At 42.0% G+C, this 18,448-nt stretch overlaps 1 protein-coding gene across 1 annotated transcript in view; it reads right to left on the minus strand.

Moving 5' to 3' along the window:
• The window catches only part of nt5c1ab (5'-nucleotidase, cytosolic IAb), a 53,195-nt gene extending 38,448 nt beyond the window's left edge, over positions 1-14,747 (minus strand). Inside the window, exons 1-3 of the mRNA XM_048239250.1 lie at positions 14,442-14,747; positions 11,031-11,198; positions 8,468-8,597 (exon numbers count right to left, since the gene is read on the minus strand). Coding sequence (XP_048095207.1) covers positions 8,468-8,597; positions 11,031-11,198; positions 14,442-14,519 — 376 coding nt within the window. The 5' untranslated portion in view covers positions 14,520-14,747. The remainder of the gene's footprint in view (positions 1-8,467; positions 8,598-11,030; positions 11,199-14,441) is intronic.
• Between the last annotated feature and the right edge of the window lie 3,701 nt (positions 14,748-18,448).

An 18,448-nucleotide genomic window follows, 5' to 3' on the forward strand; every position in this document is an offset into this window, starting at 1 on the left:
CGCTGGTGCCGACTACCCCTCACCATGCCTTAGTTATGCTGCTATAGCATAGTGCTGTCATGGACTTTTCATGTGTCACCATACAACCCCCCCTCCTCCTCTCCCTTTCTCTCTCTCAACTCTCCCTCTCTTGCCTATTCTCACTATGATATACTGTAACAATATATAGTACCACTGATTACTTATTGACATTAACCATTTGGATTTTCAGTAATACTAACCCACTCTACATCTCTCTTTCTTCCCCTTACTGTACCTCACTTGTGAGGAATATCATCACCAGTCATCAACCATCCATGTGTTGGCCCTCCTCTCACCCATCTCACCTGAAGTCCCATCCTCGACTGCCCTATTACTGTCCCCCTATCTGGACTCCTGGCCCGTACAGCCTAGTGACCCATCACCTGCCTACGACAATTCTGCCCGGATTCCTGGCCCGTTTGCCGACCCACCACATGCCCCTTGACAACTCCCTTCCCCTGGACAAATCCAACGCTGGACTATTTGAACTTTTTGTCACTAAATCAGGATTAATGAATTATCAAACCAGATACGTAATCACCCCACCTCTTGTAACTTTCAGCTCAAGTGCTTTTTAACACCATGTCTTATTCTCTACACCTGACTATCATATGCATTTGTCATGTATACAGACCTTACTGTCCTGTATTGACCCTAGGCAGATGGGTCAGGCCCTTGAGTCGTGGATGTGCTCGAGGTTTCTTCCTATATGTATCTCCAACTCTAGGGAGTTTTTCCCCTGTTACCCCTGTTACCCCGGTTACCCATGGGCCTCTCTCTTTCTTTTCTTTTCTTCCTTTCTTTCCTTTTTCTCTCATTGCCTACATCCTGTAAAGCGCCATGAGTAGGGGCATGTCTAAATAGAGGCATGTCGTAATAACGGTATGTCGTAATAGAGGGTCGTCGTAATAACGGGATGTCGTAATAAAGAGTGAACCCCCTTAATTTGCTAGTTTATCATAGTCTACTGGTTAGCAGGAGCGTGCGGTCCATCTGGGCAGGTGGGGCAGCGAACTACCTGAAGCATCCTCCACAAAAAATAGTTCCTCAGTAAATCATTGCTCCAAGTCTACTTTTAATAATGTGATTGTCACATTAATTATCTGTAGTTTCTGTAGGCTTTCCAACTATTTTTGGTCTATTGACATCAACTTTTGGATGATGGTGGCGATTCTCGTTGAGTTTAATCTGTCATGCAATGTTGGGGCAGGGCACCTCGACGATCGCATTCCTCAATAAATTATCGATAACCCTGGCGGCTTCAATAAGGATTGCAATCCCGGCTAAAAGACGCCTGTATGGTCGTAAAGTAGTCTGCCCCATGGTCATATTCTAGAACTAGCCTACTCAAATTATTCCGCCAGTTATAAATTAGGGCCTATCGTTTCATTTCAAGATGCAGAAATGGCGAGTAGTGTTGCACCTGTTAACCGTGTTGAGTTTCTGTTTAAAAAAACTATTTGAGAGGTTGAAATTAGAAGATACGTTAGCTAACCCTGGTGTCTTCCTTGGTTTAGTAGCTAGCTTCTAGTGGATTTAATAGCATCTTTTGACAGTGCAAAAACGAGAAGGCAACGGTGTTCAAAGGTATGGCATAGGCTGCTGCATTCAGAATGAGCTATCAATATAGCCTAGTTTCTACAGCGAGTGGTCAGACAATTATCCATAACACCCAACTGTCTTGAGTTGCAGTTATAAAACCCAACTACTTAAAAATATTAGATAGTTAGCAGGCCAGACAGAACACAAAAAAAAATAGTTTTGTTTACCCATAGCACCAACGTTGCTATGCTTCGCTGGTTTAACGTGATGAGAACGGTGCAAACTTAACTGATGGGTTACTGATCTACAATTCTGACTGTGACATGATTTAAGCATACCGCAAAGTCCTGTAAAATATGTAATTTTAATGTAGCCCAAAATGATTGACTTTTTTTAATAGCCTGACTTTCTGCCCTACCAAAATGTATGGTCACCACACGCTACTGCTGGTTAGAATGTTCAGTTTCACCACGTATGTTTAAGTTTCAAATGAATACTTTTTCTCCTTGAGACAGGCCCGTTTGAATCTTGGAAAATACTTTTCCATTTGCATCGGGATTGAGATGATAAGAATTTAGCAGTCAATCTGAATACAACAGTTTGAACAAATTCATGCAGCGTGCTAATGATGCTAACCGGATTTAATAGCAATTTAGCCAGTCGTCTTGAACGATTGTGAATGTTTGGATTACATGTGCATGCTAAGGAGGGATGCGCCTGTTGAGAGGGAGAGAGAGAGTGTGCACAGGGCAAGGATGAGAATCTGTGTTGAGGTAGGCCTACTTCTATTGCCTACTTTGGTACAGTTGCACATAGGCTACTACAATGCGAGATATATTTAGCCTATTTATTTATGGACAACGTAAGGTGGGAGGTGTGTGTTGCTTTTAATTATCGAATGTTCTATCGAACGTATTTTTTATTGATATCGATTACATGTCTATTGGATGCATATCGCTATCGTTTTATCGCCCAGCCCTATGCTCAATAATAACAATTTTAACACACGCATAAATACTTGATGAGAGAAAATCCTGAATTTCCCCTGGGGATCAATAAAGTATCTATCTATCTATCTATCTATACTCAGGGCTCTATTTTAATGGTCTGAAACGGAAGTGTCTTTGCGCAAAACGCAAGTGACTTTGTGGGCGGATCTTGGGCGCTGATGCTATTTTACCGGCGGGATAACTGACTGTTGCGCCCGACGCAAATCTAAAATGGGGTGGTCTGAAGTAGCTACATTAATCATGGGTGTGGTTTGGGCATAACGTGCAATAATCCAATCAGAGCGTCATCTCACATTTCCTTTAACAACAGGCACGCTTGTTCCATAGCTGATTGCTATTATGGTGGCGTATTTGCCAGGCGCAGCCAGGAGCGTTCACAGCACTATAATCACTGTTCAGTTGGGAACAGTTAGCTATTGATTTTTCCTCTTGACAAAATGTAATGCAAAATTGTCACAAAGACATACTTTCCGATGTTTTGGGATCACTCTCACTGAATCACGAGGTTATGAATGCATGGTGATATTTTTGCAATGTACAATGTAATCTAACATACTCTCCCGTGCTGCCGCTGGGGCATTTGGGTTAAATGGCATCTCCCGTGCTGCCGCTGGGGCATTTGGGTTAAATGGCATCGGCATGCAATTCAACATCACATCTCCTTAAGTCCTAGCCCGACGAGCCACACGCACATTAAAATGTAGGGTTTGGGCACTCACCGTTCACAGTGCTCAGTCCGAGGGGCGGGATAATCGGTTGTCTTTCAAATTCCCTCTGCACGCAATAGGACAGCGCTGAGTCCCATGCGTTTTCCCACCAGCTAGTTGGCTAGTTCAAACTTTTGCCATCTTAAAACAAGCTTAACTCGTGTCACACTGTTGGCCAACAGCAACATCCATCTTCTTTGTTTTCAAGTAGCAGGGAATTCAAGCCAAACCGTTGCAACTCTGCCATCAATCATTATGTTAAGCCCGCCTAACGACTCTATACACGATTTGATTGGCCTGATAGAAGTTTAATTTTTCGAGCTCACAAGCCAACGGAGAGTTGCTAGACTAGCCCTGGAAGCAAATGTAATTTGCTGCCGGTAGGGTGCGTCTAGATTTCTAGGCTACTTAAGTCCTCTAATATTTCCTAATTTATGTCATCAACACATCCGTGATTCGTGAAAATGTGTACGCTAGATTTATGCCTATTTTTTCACATCTTAATGGACACCACACTGATTTCCCTCGAGTGGTAATATTTTTCTTTGAAATTATGTATGGTTTACAGAAATGGGAACTACGATGTATAGATGAGAGGAGCGAAGTGTGCGTTGCGCAGCACAGGCGGCCAAGCAAGGGCTCCTTACCCCTCAGGCAACTCAACAAGAGAAACAGTTTCCAAGTTGACCTAACTTTCAACTCTGCACAGTATCCTATTAACTGCATGACAGTAGGCTATTTACAATATTTTCTGAGTTTGTAAACACGTTATCATCAACTTACATTTGTTTGAGCAGGAGAGAGAATAACAATGAATGGATGCAGCAACTACAGAAATTGTAGCCAAGGCTACTTGCTGCTTTCTTGTACTATCTATGGTTGCTGGTTAACAGCACATAAAAGCTGATTTTAGCTAATTCACTAACTCAAGACTTCAAGGCCATCATGGATATAAAACGTTTGTTGTAAATAAGGAAAGGATGGAGGGAACATAACAAAGCCTGGAGTTATTTCAGATGGACTACAACAAGGTAGCAATGATGCTGCTTAAAACCTTAATAATGGTTATAATGCTTAGGTAGGAGTTATTTCAGATGGGCTACAACAAGGTAGCAATGATGCTGCTTAAAACCTTAATAATGGTTATAATGCTTAGGTAAGAGTTATTTCAGATGGGCTACAACAAGGTGGGCACAATGATGCTGCTTAAAACCTTAATAATGGTTATAATGCTTAGGTAAGAGTTATTTCAGATGGGCTACAACAAGGTGGGCACAATGATGCTGCTTAAAACCTTAATAATGGTTATAATGCTTAGGTAAGAGTTATTTCAGATGGGCTACAACAAGGTGGCAATGATGCTGCTTAAAACCTTAATAATGGTTATAATGCTTAGGTAAGAGTTATTTCAGATGGGCTACAACAAGGTTGGCAAAATGATGCTGCTTAAAACCTTAATAATGGTTATAATGCTTAGGTAAGAGTTATTTCAGATGGGCTACAACAAGGTTGGCACAATGATGCTGCTTAAAACCTTAATAATGGTTATAATGCTTAGGTAAGAGTTATTTCAGATGGGCTACAACAAGGTTGGCAAAATGATGCTGCTTAAAACCTTAGTAATGGTTATAATGCTTAGGTAAGAGTTATTTCAGATGGGCTACAACAAGGTTGGCAAAATGATGCTGCTTAAAACCTTAATAATGGTTATAATGCTTAGGTAAGAGTTATTTCAGATGGGCTACAACAAGGTAGCAATGATGCTGCTTAAAACCTTAATAATGGTTATAATGCTTAGGTAGGAGTTATTTCAGATGGGCTACAACAAGGTAGCAATGATGCTGCTTAAAACCTTAATAATGGTTATAATGCTTAGGTAGGAGTTATTTCAGATGGGCTACAACAAGGTAGCAATGATGCTGCTTAAAACCTTAATAATGGTTATAATGCTTAGGTAAGAGTTATTTCAGATGGGCTACAGCAAGGTAGCAATGATGCTGCTTAAAACCTTAATAATGGTTATAATGCTTAGGTAAGAGTTATTTCAGATGGGCTACAGCAAGGTAGCAATGATGCTGCTTAAAACCTTAATAATGGTTATAATGCTTAGGTAAGAGTTATTTCAGATGGGCTACAGCAAGGTAGCAATGATGCTGCTTAAAACCTTAATAATGGTTATAATGCTTAGGTAAGAGTTATTTCAGATGGGCTACAACAAGGTAGCAATGATGCTGCTTAAAACCTTAATAATGGTTATAATGCTTAGGTAAGAGTTATTTCAGATGGGCTACAACAAGGTGGGCACAATGATGCTGCTTAAAACCTTAATAATGGTTATAATGCTTAGGTAAGAGTTATTTCAGATGGGCTACAACAAGGTGGGCACAATGATGCTGCTTAAAACCTTAATAATGGTTATAATGCTTAGGTAAGAGTTATTTCAGATGGGCTACAACAAGGTGGCAATGATGCTGCTTAAAACCTTAATAATGGTTATAATGCTTAGGTAAGAGTTATTTCAGATGGGCTACAACAAGGTTGGCAAAATGATGCTGCTTAAAACCTTAATAATGGTTATAATGCTTAGGTAAGAGTTATTTCAGATGGGCTACAACAAGGTTGGCACAATGATGCTGCTTAAAACCTTAGTAATGGTTATAATGCTTAGGTAAGAGTTATTTCAGATGGGCTACAACAAGGTGGCAATGATGCTGCTTAAAACCTTAATAATGGTTATAATGCTTAGGTAAGAGTTATTTCAGATGGGCTACAACAAGGTTGGCAAAATGATGCTGCTTAAAACCTTAATAATGGTTATAATGCTTAGGTAAGAGTTATTTCAGATGGGCTACAACAAGGTTGGCAAAATGATGCTGCTTAAAACCTTAATAATGGTTATAATGCTTAGGTAAGAGTTATTTCAGATGGGCTACAACAAGGTTGGCACAATGATGCTGCTTAAAACCTTAGTAATGGTTATAATGCTTAGGTAAGAGTTATTTCAGATGGGCTACAACAAGGTTGGCACAATGATGCTGCTTAAAACCTTAGCGCAGCTGGAATAATGCTTAGGCTGATGTTAAAGCGCATGCGATGTTTAAAGCCATACACAACGGTAAATTGGAACAAAACTAAAGGTAACTTTAGCCTTTATAGTGCTGTATAAAGTTGTCCAAATGAATTGGTCATAATTAGGCGTTGTTGTTCTAAAGATATTGCGTGTAGATGTTGTACTATATAGGATACTAAATTTTTAGGTCACCAATGCACGAACAAAACCGGGAAATGGACAAATATTATCAAGGCTTTGAATGGATTTCCCTTTGAATTTCCCCTGGGGATCAATAAAGTATCTATCTATCTATCTATCTATCTGAATGTTTCTGTCTGTGCACGGGGGTGTCTGTAGATTGGTGTGCAACGCATTCATTCATGCAGGCCTGTGGTCATGCATGCGCCCTTAAAATAGCATCTGCATTTGCGCCACAGACTTTAGACCAGGGAGTTTCTGGTCTGTGGCAGAATTGTTTTCTGAAACTGCAAAATATCAACAGTGAACGTTTGCGCCGGAACCCGGCCCGTCTTTTCGCTAAACCGCCCCCGTGGGCGCAATCGAATTCCCTAATTTACAGACATCTACCTGTGGAGAGAAAATTCCAATATGCGTTGACTGCAAAATAGGAAAGACAAAAGCGCGAGTATACAAAGTCAATTGCGCTGGGACGCAAGATAGAGCCCTCAGCCTTTCGTGCATGTAGTCTATTGACTGATACACTGCCCTCTGGTGGACAGAGCATATAGAACTTAAGTTTGATACCAATATCGGTCTTACTGAAGACATTTAATGGTCAAAATATTATTAATACATATTCGAATATATTCGAATTTTAATATTAGGGCTGTCAATCGATTAAAAAAATGAATCTAATTAATTACATAATCTGTGATTAATTAATGTAAATTAATATATAATATATAATTTTTGCTGTGAAAGTATTTTAAATATTTAAATTCAAATGAATCATTGAATAATCAGCATTAGTGACATTAAAGTTCAAAACTCTTTTATTATTATTTTCACTGTTCAAATTTCACTGTTAGCGCTCCCGTAGCACAATGGACTGGACGTCGCTTTGCAAAGCACTTGAAGCCTCGCAGGTTCTAGGGCAGCCATGGCCCACTGGTTAGCACTCTGGACCTGTAACCGGAGGGTTGCCGGTTCGAGCCCCGACCAGTGGGCCGCGGCTGAAGTGCCCTTGAGCAAGGCACCTAACCCCTCACTGCTCCTCGAGCGCCGCCGTTGTAGCAGGCAGCTCACCGCGCCGGGGATTAGTGTGTGCTTCACCTCACTGTGTGTTCACTGTGTGCTGTTTGTGTTTCACTAATTCACCGATTGGGTTAAATGCAGAGACCAAATTTCCCTCACGGGATCAAAAAAGTATATATACTTATACTTATACAAATAATAGCCATAATAATCTATGATATGACCTAATATGCTGAGGAAATAAATTCAAAAGTGCTTCGGGAAGAAGTTTTTTTTTTCACATACAAAGCCACAGATATAACAGGGGACACAATAAAAATAAATGAACACTCCCCTCAATGTCAACACTTATTTCTTTGCATTGATGTGCGACTATAGAGTTGATGAACTCCGGTGATATGCAAATTCCTTGCTGCAGACATTGCAAAGGACTTCATTTTCAACACTTTATTTTTATCAACACCATCAGGCCTTTTTTTAAAAGTAAATGTTCCAATCAATGATCCAGGCAGCACATTTTCTTCTCTCTCCTTCATTTTACAGTCTAATTTTTACTGACTAGAACGGCTCGGGGTCAAAGGTCATACGGAATCGATTAATCTGCACTAATTTTTCAATTAATCAGTTATTTTTTCTCAAATTAATTAATTGAAATTAATCAGTTATTTTGACAGCCCTATTTAATATTAATAAACAAACGAACTTTGAATATGATTTTTGGGCAAAAGTCAAGGCCCTAGAGTGTAGTGTACTCAATGTAGTGATTCATAGTAACTAGTATAGTGAGTGTAGTGTACTCAATGTAGTGATCCATAGTAACTAGTATAGTGTGTACTCAATGTAGTGATTCATAGTAACTAGTATAGCGAGTGTAGTGTACTCAATGTAGTGTAGTATACTGGCAAGTGTAGTATACTCACTGTGATGATTGATGGAGTTGATGAGGCGGAGGCCGACGTTAGCGTGGTTGTTGGTCATCAGAACGACGTCAAACACCTCCTCGCTGTCCGGGTAGAGCTCCCTAAGCCGAGAGTTCACCGTTTCTATCGCCTACACACACACACACACACACACTGTAGTGAATTTAGAATTATCAGTTAGGCCCTGACTTTATATCATTTGTACAGTCTGTACAAGTCAAGTCAAGTAGACTTGTGTGTATGTGTGTTTTAGTTTGGCCAATGGATGGACTTTTATGTAAAACCCCTAGTTTGTGACAGGAAGTAGACTTGTGTGTTTTGGTTTGGCCTGTGTGAATGTGTGTGAATGTGTCTATGTGAGATCCTCAAGTAAAGATGTCTATGTCTGTGTGTGTGTGCGCGCGTGTGTGTGTGTGTGTGAATGTGTGTGAATGTGTCTATGTGAGATCCTCAAGTAAAAATGTCTGTGTCTGTGTGTGTGTATGTGTCTGTGTGTGTGTGTGTGTGTGTGTGTGTGTGTGTGTGTATGTGTGTGTGTGTGTGTGTGTGTGTGAATGTGTCTACATGAGATCCTCAAGTAAAGATGTCCGTGTGTGTGTGTGTGTGTGTGTGTGTGTGTGTGTGTGTGTGTGTGTCAGTGTTGCGCGGTTGCCCGGTTATTAAGTGGTTATGAGTCATATAAAAAATATTGTAATAATATTCGGGTCATTTGCGGGCGGGTCAGTTAAAATTAATTAAATATACTTTTAAAAATACTTAAAGTATCACGAGAAGGCTAGCATCAATATTTAACTCATCATTGCTTTTCAAAGATATCATTGGTTGAAGCATACAGTAGACCTACTTGCCACCTGAGAGATGGAGACGCTAAAGAAGCTGAAGACGCGAGAAGTTCAAATAATAAAGACACCCCTCCAGGAAAAGCCATATATGGGAAACATTTGGAAAGGTTCTTAAAGAAGATGACAGTAGTGCAAGTTATGTTCTATGTACTTCAAACACGGCAGTGGTAGACTAAGCCCTCCCAGCCAAACCGTGCAATTCCAGACCTCAAGCAAGCAATAGATAGCTTTATATACTGACCTGGAACAGCTTTTTTAGACTAGGTACAAGACCTATTGACAAGTCGCTCAGTAAAATAATGCTGATACTTTGCCACCTGCGCATGTTAAACTTTTAGCCTACAGCCGTGAGCAGGTAGCTTGACGAGCCAGACCCACATTGCTGCCGCTAGGGTGCATCTAGATTTCTAGGCTAGTGAGCAGGCGCCTGCAGGCATAAATGTTATGGCACACAGACTACACAGCCATATCTACCGGTATGTATAGGCCATATAGGTTTGCGCATGCATAAAAGTTACTTTGGTTCATTGTGTCTGTTACTTTAAACAGTGTATGTGCTTCAGTAAAGCTTTGTGCTTCATTCAGCATTATAAACCAGTTCTTATGCTAACGTTTTGACCAGCAATGTATCTCTCTTGCCTCCCTTGCTGCCTTCACCATTTCTGTTTTCGAAAGAAAAATGTATGTCCATGGCCTTCAAATCTTATCCTAGTGTTCTAATCCTTGGTGGTTGCGTGCGTGCTTGCGCTCTTATTCTCATTCTCTCTCCTGCGCAAACATTATGTCCTGCATGCCTACTGCGTGTAGTTCTACTGCATAAAGTTTCACAAATAAATTAGTTTGTTTTACAGAAATGGCCGACTATCACACTGCTATAACCAAAAACATTTTGTAAATAAGCGGGTCGGATCGCAGCTCTGGTTTAATTTTGTTCTAATTAATATTCGCGGTCCGGGTTGCAGTCGGGTTGATTAAAATATCGGGCGACCGCGGGCCGCTTGTGACCAAACCCGCGCAACACTGATGTGTGTGTGAGAATGTGTCTACGTGAGATCCTCAAGTAAAGATGTCTGTGTGTGTGTGTGTGTGTGTGAGAATGTGTCTACGTGAGATCCTCAAGTAAAGGTGTGTGTGTGTGTGTGTGTGTGTGTGTGCATAAGTATGTGTGTAGTGTTTGTGTGTGTGCATAAGTGTGTGTGTATGTATGTGTGTGTGAGTGTGTGTGTGTGTGTGTGCATAAGTGTGTGTGTATGTGTGTGTGTGTGTGTGTGTGTGTGCATAAGTGTGTGTGTGTGTATGTGTGTGTGTGTGTGTGTGTATGTATGTGTGTGTGCATAAGTGTGTGTGTGTGTGTATGTGTATGTATGTGTGAGTGTGTGTGCATAAGTGTGTATAAGTAAGTATAAGTAGATACTCTTTTGATCCCGTAAGGGAAATTTGGTCTCTGCATTTATCCCAATCCGTGAATTAGTGAAACACACTCAGCACACAGGTGAGGTGAAGCACACACTAATCCCGGCGCAGTGAGCTGCCTGCAACAACAGCGGCGCTCGGGGAGCAATGAGGGGTTAGGTGCCTTGCCCAAGGGCACTTCAGCCGTGCCTACTGGTCGGGGTTCGAACCTGCAACCCTCCGGTTACAAGTCCGAAGCGCTAACCAGTAGGCCATGGCTGTGTGTGTGTGTGTATGTGCGCGCGCGCGCGCGTGTGTGTGTGCCACACCTTGATGAAGGGGAAAGCAGGGCCTGGTTGGAGGGGTTCCATCTCGTGCTCCTGCTGGTAGGCCAGATACTCCTCCATCCCCTTCTGCTCGTAGATCTGCTGCTCCACGTCCATGCTGAAGAGCACGCGCGACGACACCGCGATCGTCACACAGTTCTTAGGGTTGGGCTGACACACACACACACACGCGCGCACACACACACACACATATACACACACACACACACACACACACACACACACACACACATATATATACACACACATACGCACACGCACGTACACATACATATATATACACACACACATACACGCACGCACGCACACACACACACACACACACACAAATCAATAATATCCATATATATCCATGAATAAATCCACCTATCAGCTGATGAGGTCTGGTGAGGTCTGTCATGGTCAATGTGTGAGACTTCAGATCTCTGCATAAGTGCATAAGTGTGTGTGTGTGTGCGTGTGTGTGTGTGTGTGTGTGTGTGTGGTCTGTCATGGTCAATGTGTGAGACTCCAGATCTCTGCATAAGTGCATAAGTGTGTGTGTGTGTGTGTGTGTGTGTTGTGTGTCTAGTGAGGTCTGTCATGGTCAATGTGTGAGACATTACATCCCTGCACTGATAGCACAGCTTGTGTGTGTGTGTGTGTGTGGAATCTTTCAGATGAAGGGTCTGGCCACGAGTAATGAAAATGGCCCAATTCGAGGGGCGGCACCAAGCATGCATTTGAAACTCTCAGTTGGATAACGCTACGACCAATCACAACAATTCATCAGTGTCAGTCATCAGTGTAGCTCGCCTTTGTCCCGCCTACACCGATTTGATTGGTCCCTCTCGCTCGAGAGATAGAAGAAATTTGGATCATTGCTCGTGGCCAGAGTATCTTGCGGGCACAATTCAAATTGTGCTCTCGCGAGAACTCTGGATTTCCAGGGTAGCAATACCCAAGGCCAAATGGAAATGTGTGTGTGTGATCTGGCATAGTTAAATATGGGGGGGGGGCACACCCCCTTACAGTATATTATGATTATGATTGTGTGTGTGTGTGTGTAATGCTGAACATAACTTCATGAATGCTCCAAACCGTAGCCTACTCCAAAAGACATGGACACACGATTATTACCTTCATGACACAACATGTTGCATGCACCCGTTTTTCACATTTTTTTTTTCTCTGACTTTTTTTGAGTGATATTTGAGATCTGCAGACTCACTCTCATGAGCCAGTTTCCTCATACATAAAATCACCTGGATAACACCGCTCAAACAAACACATCGACATTGCATCGTGTATATTGTGGCGTCAGCGAGGGGGGCATTAATCTGTGAGTCTTTGTTCACACCGCTACTTACAAACTTCGCATTAGTCTTCGCTTTCCTTGTGTTTAGCGCAGGGATGCCGCCTTTCATGGTGTCTGGTGGCGTATGCTGGTGCAGGGGAGCGAGGGGGTGCGACGCTGTTGGCCGGCTGGTGGATCTGCAGCCGCTCGAACGCGACCCTTGACACCGTTCACCCAACGCGACCCTTGACACCGTTCACCGAACGCGACCCTTGACACCGCTCACCGAACGCGACCCTTGACACCGCTCACCACTGTCAAGCACCTCAGATTAGCAACGTCTGTGATGTAATCCCCCCAATCAAAGGCAGAGGCGGACAGAGTACACAGCTTCATTACTTGAGTAAAAGTACAGATACCCTTTGCTAAATTTTACTCAAGTAGGCTACAAGTAAAAGTACAACAGTAGATGTCTACTAAGTAAAAGTACTGAAGTACTTGTTTTTAAAAGTACTTGAGTATCAAGAGTACAAGAGTAGCCTACATTTTCTAAATATTGCATTACTACTGCCACAGTGCTTACATTTATGTACAGAAACGTCCTACATGGAGTTATGAAAAATGTTAATGTTAATACCTTGGAGAATGTAAAATGAATTGGAAGTAAAATCAAGTCATTTTCATCTTTTTACCATGTTGCCAGGGATGGGCAGTATTTCTAATACATGTATTTAAAATACGTATTTCAAATACAAAATACTATTTTGTAATTGAAACACTTGAAGCAAAAACTATCATTAACTTGTTCAGAAAATTTAAATAGTCTGGAGGTGGGGCCACAGGTTGACACATTCCCGGGATGGACCTGCTGCGTCTTCATCCATTGTTTGGTCCATGGACCTGCTGCGTCTTCATCCATTGTTTGGTCCATGGTTTCGTCTCTTATCTAAATCTGACCATGGAGTTGACTTTGGCGGAAAGCTGAAGGTGATTGCTGATAGGCTGTCCCAATAAGTGGCGCCTGCACAATCCAATCACGTTTGAGGAAACAACAAATTGAGGGATTCCGAGATTTCTCTTTCTTCTTCCTTTTGTGTAGAAGTAGTAACGGGTACTCACGGTTACGGATAGAAGAAGTAACGGGTACTCACGGTTACGGATAGAAGTAGTAACGGTTACTCACGGTTACGGATAGAAGTAGTAACGGAGTAACGGTTACTCACGGTTACGGATAGAAGTAGTAACGGATAGAAGAAGTAACGGTTACTCACGGTTACGGATAGAAGTAGTAACGGTTACTCACGGTTACGGATAGAAGTGCAGTGAAGTAAAGAGTACAATATTTGCCTCTCAAATGTACTTGAGTACTCCCCAAAAATGATACTTGAGTGAAGTACAGATCCCTCAAAATTGTACTCAAGTACTGTACTCAAGTAAATGTACTCCGTTACTGTCCGGCTCTGATCAAAGGTTATCTCGCAAACCAGCGCTCGTCCTCATCAGACCCAGTGTTCCATGAATGTAGTCTTGAATTACGTAAAAACAAAGGACATCTGAAACATTAAAAACGTTGGTCATTATGTTATTGTTCCACATGTAGCCTAATTGCCCTGGGACCATGGCGGAAATATCACAATGCATCTCTAGTTATATACACGGTTAATGTATTTTGTGAACTGTCCCTGCAGACATAAATCACAATTTGACACACACTGATTAAAAGCATTTCCCTTGTTGCTCAAAACTGTAAATTGTCTGCTCTCCTGCTTATCCGTCTACTGTCTATCCTGTCAACATTAAATTATGTGATGCATTTGGCTCGATCACCAACTTTCATCCAGCCGAAATGACGCCCAGTTATAGGCTACATCCGCGCGATGTCATGCTCTCTCTGCGCACTCTGTTTCCACGCAAAGCCAACTCCCCATACGGCTTTGCTGTTTAATGACACATGATGGGGCAACTTCGCAGTTATTCACTAACTGATTGAACCAGGGGAGAACACACACAAGCACACACACATACACACACACGATATAGCCTACGCGCATACGCACGCATTAAAAACGAGAGTAATATCCGTTCTCTCGGCTGCATGATCTGGTTTAAAAACTCACCGATCTTGGTCTTCGGCGCGGGGAGGAAATATCCCGCACCCCGTCAGTGTCCAGGCGAGTCCGGTTCACTTCGTTCATTGCCGCGTCTGGATGTTCCCGGTGACGCTTGTGTTGTCACGAGCCACCTGATATCCCACAATCACTACCTCCTCGTGCTGGCTTTTCTCTCTCTCCTCTCTCTTTTCTGTCTCTGTTCCTCTTCTCCTCTCTCTTTCTATCTCTGTTCCTCCTCTCTTCTCCCCCTGTCACTGCAAAGCTCAGCCTCGTATTTCTCCCACCAACACACCAGTGTTTCCCCGCGAGCTGCTGAGGCAGAGGGGGAAGGGAGAGGAGGGGAGGAGAGGAGGAGAGAGGGGGAGGAGGAGGAGAGAGGGGAGAGGAGAGAGGGGGAGGAGGGGAGGGGAGAGGAGAGGAGCTTGGAAATGGAGGCAGGATGCAGATGCGGTAGCCTTTCTCTCTCTCTCTCTCTCACACACACACACACAAGCTCTCTGTCCAATTCAGTCACTATATGTATGTTGATGGCTCCTCCAAGTCCCTGTGTTTAATCCCTCTAGTGTGTGTGTGTGTGTGTGGTCGCAGAGCCATTTACCTACACCATGTACCCTCTCCAAGCCCTACCCCAGGGGTGTCAAACTCATATCAGGCAGTGGGCCGGACTTGTTGGAATGAGACCTCACGAGGGCTGTCATGGTCGTGGTCATATTCGTCTCTCTGCATCATGGCTATCAGAGTGCTGTTAGATGATATGCTCCTTTACTAGACCCACTTAAGACCTAAAGTACAAGTCATGTAGCGTACTTCTGCTTGTGGGGGGTAAGAGGGTTAAGGCTGCCAGTCTTATGACGTCATTTTCTATATTTTTGATATGTTGCTGAGTAGATCATAAACAGCCCCAGCAATGAAGAAAAGTGATTGATAATGACTGACTGACTATTATTGTGTTACATGCTTCAAATGTAAAGCACTTTGAGCTGCATTCTGTGTATGAAAGGTGCTATACAAATAAAGCTTATAATTATTATTATATTATTATTACTTCTGTCATATGCCGCTTAAGAGCTAAAGTACAAGTCATGTAGCCTACTGCTGTCATATGCCTCTCTCTTCCTCTTAAAATACCCTACTTCCATGTCAGTTCTTTCAGCTACTTCCTTCTTGAGGTTTAATCAATTTATCATATTGTAGAGACATTACGCATTGTGGGCATTGACAACTGGATGTGAATATCTTTTTTTCTCTCTAATTTTCTCTTCCTACCCAAAACATCTGAGGCATGAATCCTGCCAGCGGGCCTGATCTGGCCCCCGGGCCTTATGTGTGACACCCCTTCCCCACATCGTTGCTCCACCTGCACCTGAGTATTTTAAATGAATAATGAATATTTAGATATGCCAGAATAATATTTAGTATTGTTTTAGATCAGTTATAATTTGCATATGCTTATTTAGAACTGTGTGATTAATGCTGCATTTTGATTGGTTAACCGAATTCTAAGGATATGTGTGATTTAGTAGGAGAGACGTGCTGGTGAGTTGACGTGCGTGCAGCAATGAAGGCACATAGCTTTTTGACCGCGCTTCTGTGTCCTTGTGTCCCGTGCCTTAAAAGAAGATGAATATAGTCTAACCAAGTGATATTTATGTTTTATTTTACCCCTTTTTGTTTGTACCAAGATACTTTTGTGTTACCAAGACTACAAGAATTAAAGAAAACAAAAAGAAACTCAACTGAAAGTAAAATGAATAACGGTGAAGCATTGGATATGGAGACGAGTCAGAAATCCTTAGGCTGCCCACACCAAGTGCTTTCATTTAATTAACCCCAAGAACGACATTTTGCCACTACAATAAGTCAAAAAGCTGTCTAAGCTTGATGTGGGAGACAAATAAGAAGATATCTAGCTACAGAAACATTTGCAAACCGAAGTTTAATGGAGCTAACTTGGATGACTAAACAGAATTGGAGCTAACAAGGAAGCTACGTGAATTGAAGTGAGCTAAGCTAACTAAGGCTACGTTTGCTAGGGATGTGACGCTCGAAGCTGACGTTTCGAAACAGTGTCGAGCTTCCGAAACGCAAGTGTTTCGAACAGTGTTTCGAAGTGTGGTTCAAAACGCCCATGTCCCATGACCATGGCTTAGTGAGGCTTCGTGGTGTTTCAATTTGGTTTGGACAGGTGGCACACTTGCCACGCGAGCCAATTACCCGAGTAAACACCTGTTTGATCTAAATTACAAAGTCCCAGAATGCTTAAAAGTCATTCAAACACATCCTATCTTGGTGGTTTTTTTGTGAGGAGAGAGATTTTAAAAGATATAGCGACATAGAGACATATAGAGATATAGCGATTTATAGTGCATTCTTGTGATTGATAGGTTAGTGATGTAGATTAATTGACAGGCTAGAGACAGACAGTAAGCGATAGTTTAGATAGATATAGTCTAGTGACGTTAATATTTAGATAGTAGCAGAAGTAAAAAAAATATATGACTGATGCCTTTATTTCAAGAACAGCTGACCCTTTGAAATACTGGCAGGAGAGGAGAGTGGTTTATCCAAACCTAACTGTGATGGCAAAAAAATATTTGTGCATGCCATTTTTTCCAAGGCTGGGGAGGTTTATTCAAAAACAAGAAACAGATTAAATGCCAAGACGGCAGAACAACTGTTATTCCTAAATAAAAATGTATGTTGACATACAAAAAATGTTTATTTCCCTACAACATGTTCCCAAAAAAACCCCTGGGCCATAAGCATAGCCTACATTTTAAAACCATTGTAGCATTTTCCTCTCCAGCATATTCCAAAGGATAATGTACTATGAAACTGAAATAACAAAACATCTAACTGGCAGATATAAAAATGTTCTAGTTACTGAACGCATATACTAGTCTGACATTTCTAAGCACCAGAAGGGAGTCGAACACCGGCCGCTCCGGCTGAATGCAAGTGTGTTAACCACTGAACCACGTGGCTGTGTACGAAATCTTGCGTTCCATGTTGGCTATTTATATTCTTCGTCTGAAGCAGTTGTGCTTCACGGTCAAAATGTGATGTTAGCAAAACTGGCCACTAGATGTCACCATGGAGTTACGTGTGTCGGATTGTTTCGAAACCTCGACACATTCCGGCGCAATTGCTTCGAACGTTTCGTTGTTTCACAAAGCCTCGTTCTGCCCATCCCTAACGTTTGCTAGCTGTGAAATGCTAAATAAAGGTGCTTGTGCAGTTACTTTCTACTCGTTTTGAAGGTGGAGAAGTTCGTTTTGAACAAGCTTGCAGTCACTTTGTGCTAAGCCAAAAACCGAAGACAGTTGGGCTCAACTGAAACAAGGCTGTTTAGTGGATTAGCTGAGTGAAAACCTTGTGGATAATGACAGACGAAAGCCAAGACGTTCAGAGTGACGTGCGTCATGACGGCCGACAGAGGACGTTGACGGCTAAAGGAATGGAAGAAAAATTACACCGATTGACAAAAGAGGTAAATTAGCACAAATGACAGCAAAATCAAACGAAATAGAGAAGCTCTTGCAAGATGAAAATGCACCAGCTCTTGAAGATGTTAAAAAAGAAATGAAAGTTTACAACAAGTTGTATGAAGAGTTTACTGAATGCAATCAGGCAGTGGCACACGCACCACGCACACACACACACACACACACACACACACTAGAATGCAATCAGGCAAAGTTGCTGTATCTTATTAATGAAGAGGAAAAGGACCAACAGATGTGCTTTCAGCCAAAGTCACAACAGCTTACAGTTTATGAGTAAAACAAAGAATTGGATTGAAGCACAAGTTGCTACCAATGGACAGTGTTTCTAGAATTTCAAGGAGATCAAGAGTGTCAATTACAGCAAGTCAATTACGAGTTAAAGAAGAAGCCAACAGAGCAGCTCTCATGGTACAAGCATCTGTTTTAAAGGAAAAACAAGAGTTGGAAATGAAAGAAGCTGAAATTAAAGCTGCAAAGGAAAGATTTTAAATTGAAACTGCTCTTGCA

Source organism: Alosa alosa, chromosome 1 (assembly GCF_017589495.1).
Source record: "Alosa alosa isolate M-15738 ecotype Scorff River chromosome 1, AALO_Geno_1.1, whole genome shotgun sequence".
In the NCBI taxonomy this organism is placed as follows: domain Eukaryota; kingdom Metazoa; phylum Chordata; class Actinopteri; order Clupeiformes; family Clupeidae; genus Alosa; species Alosa alosa.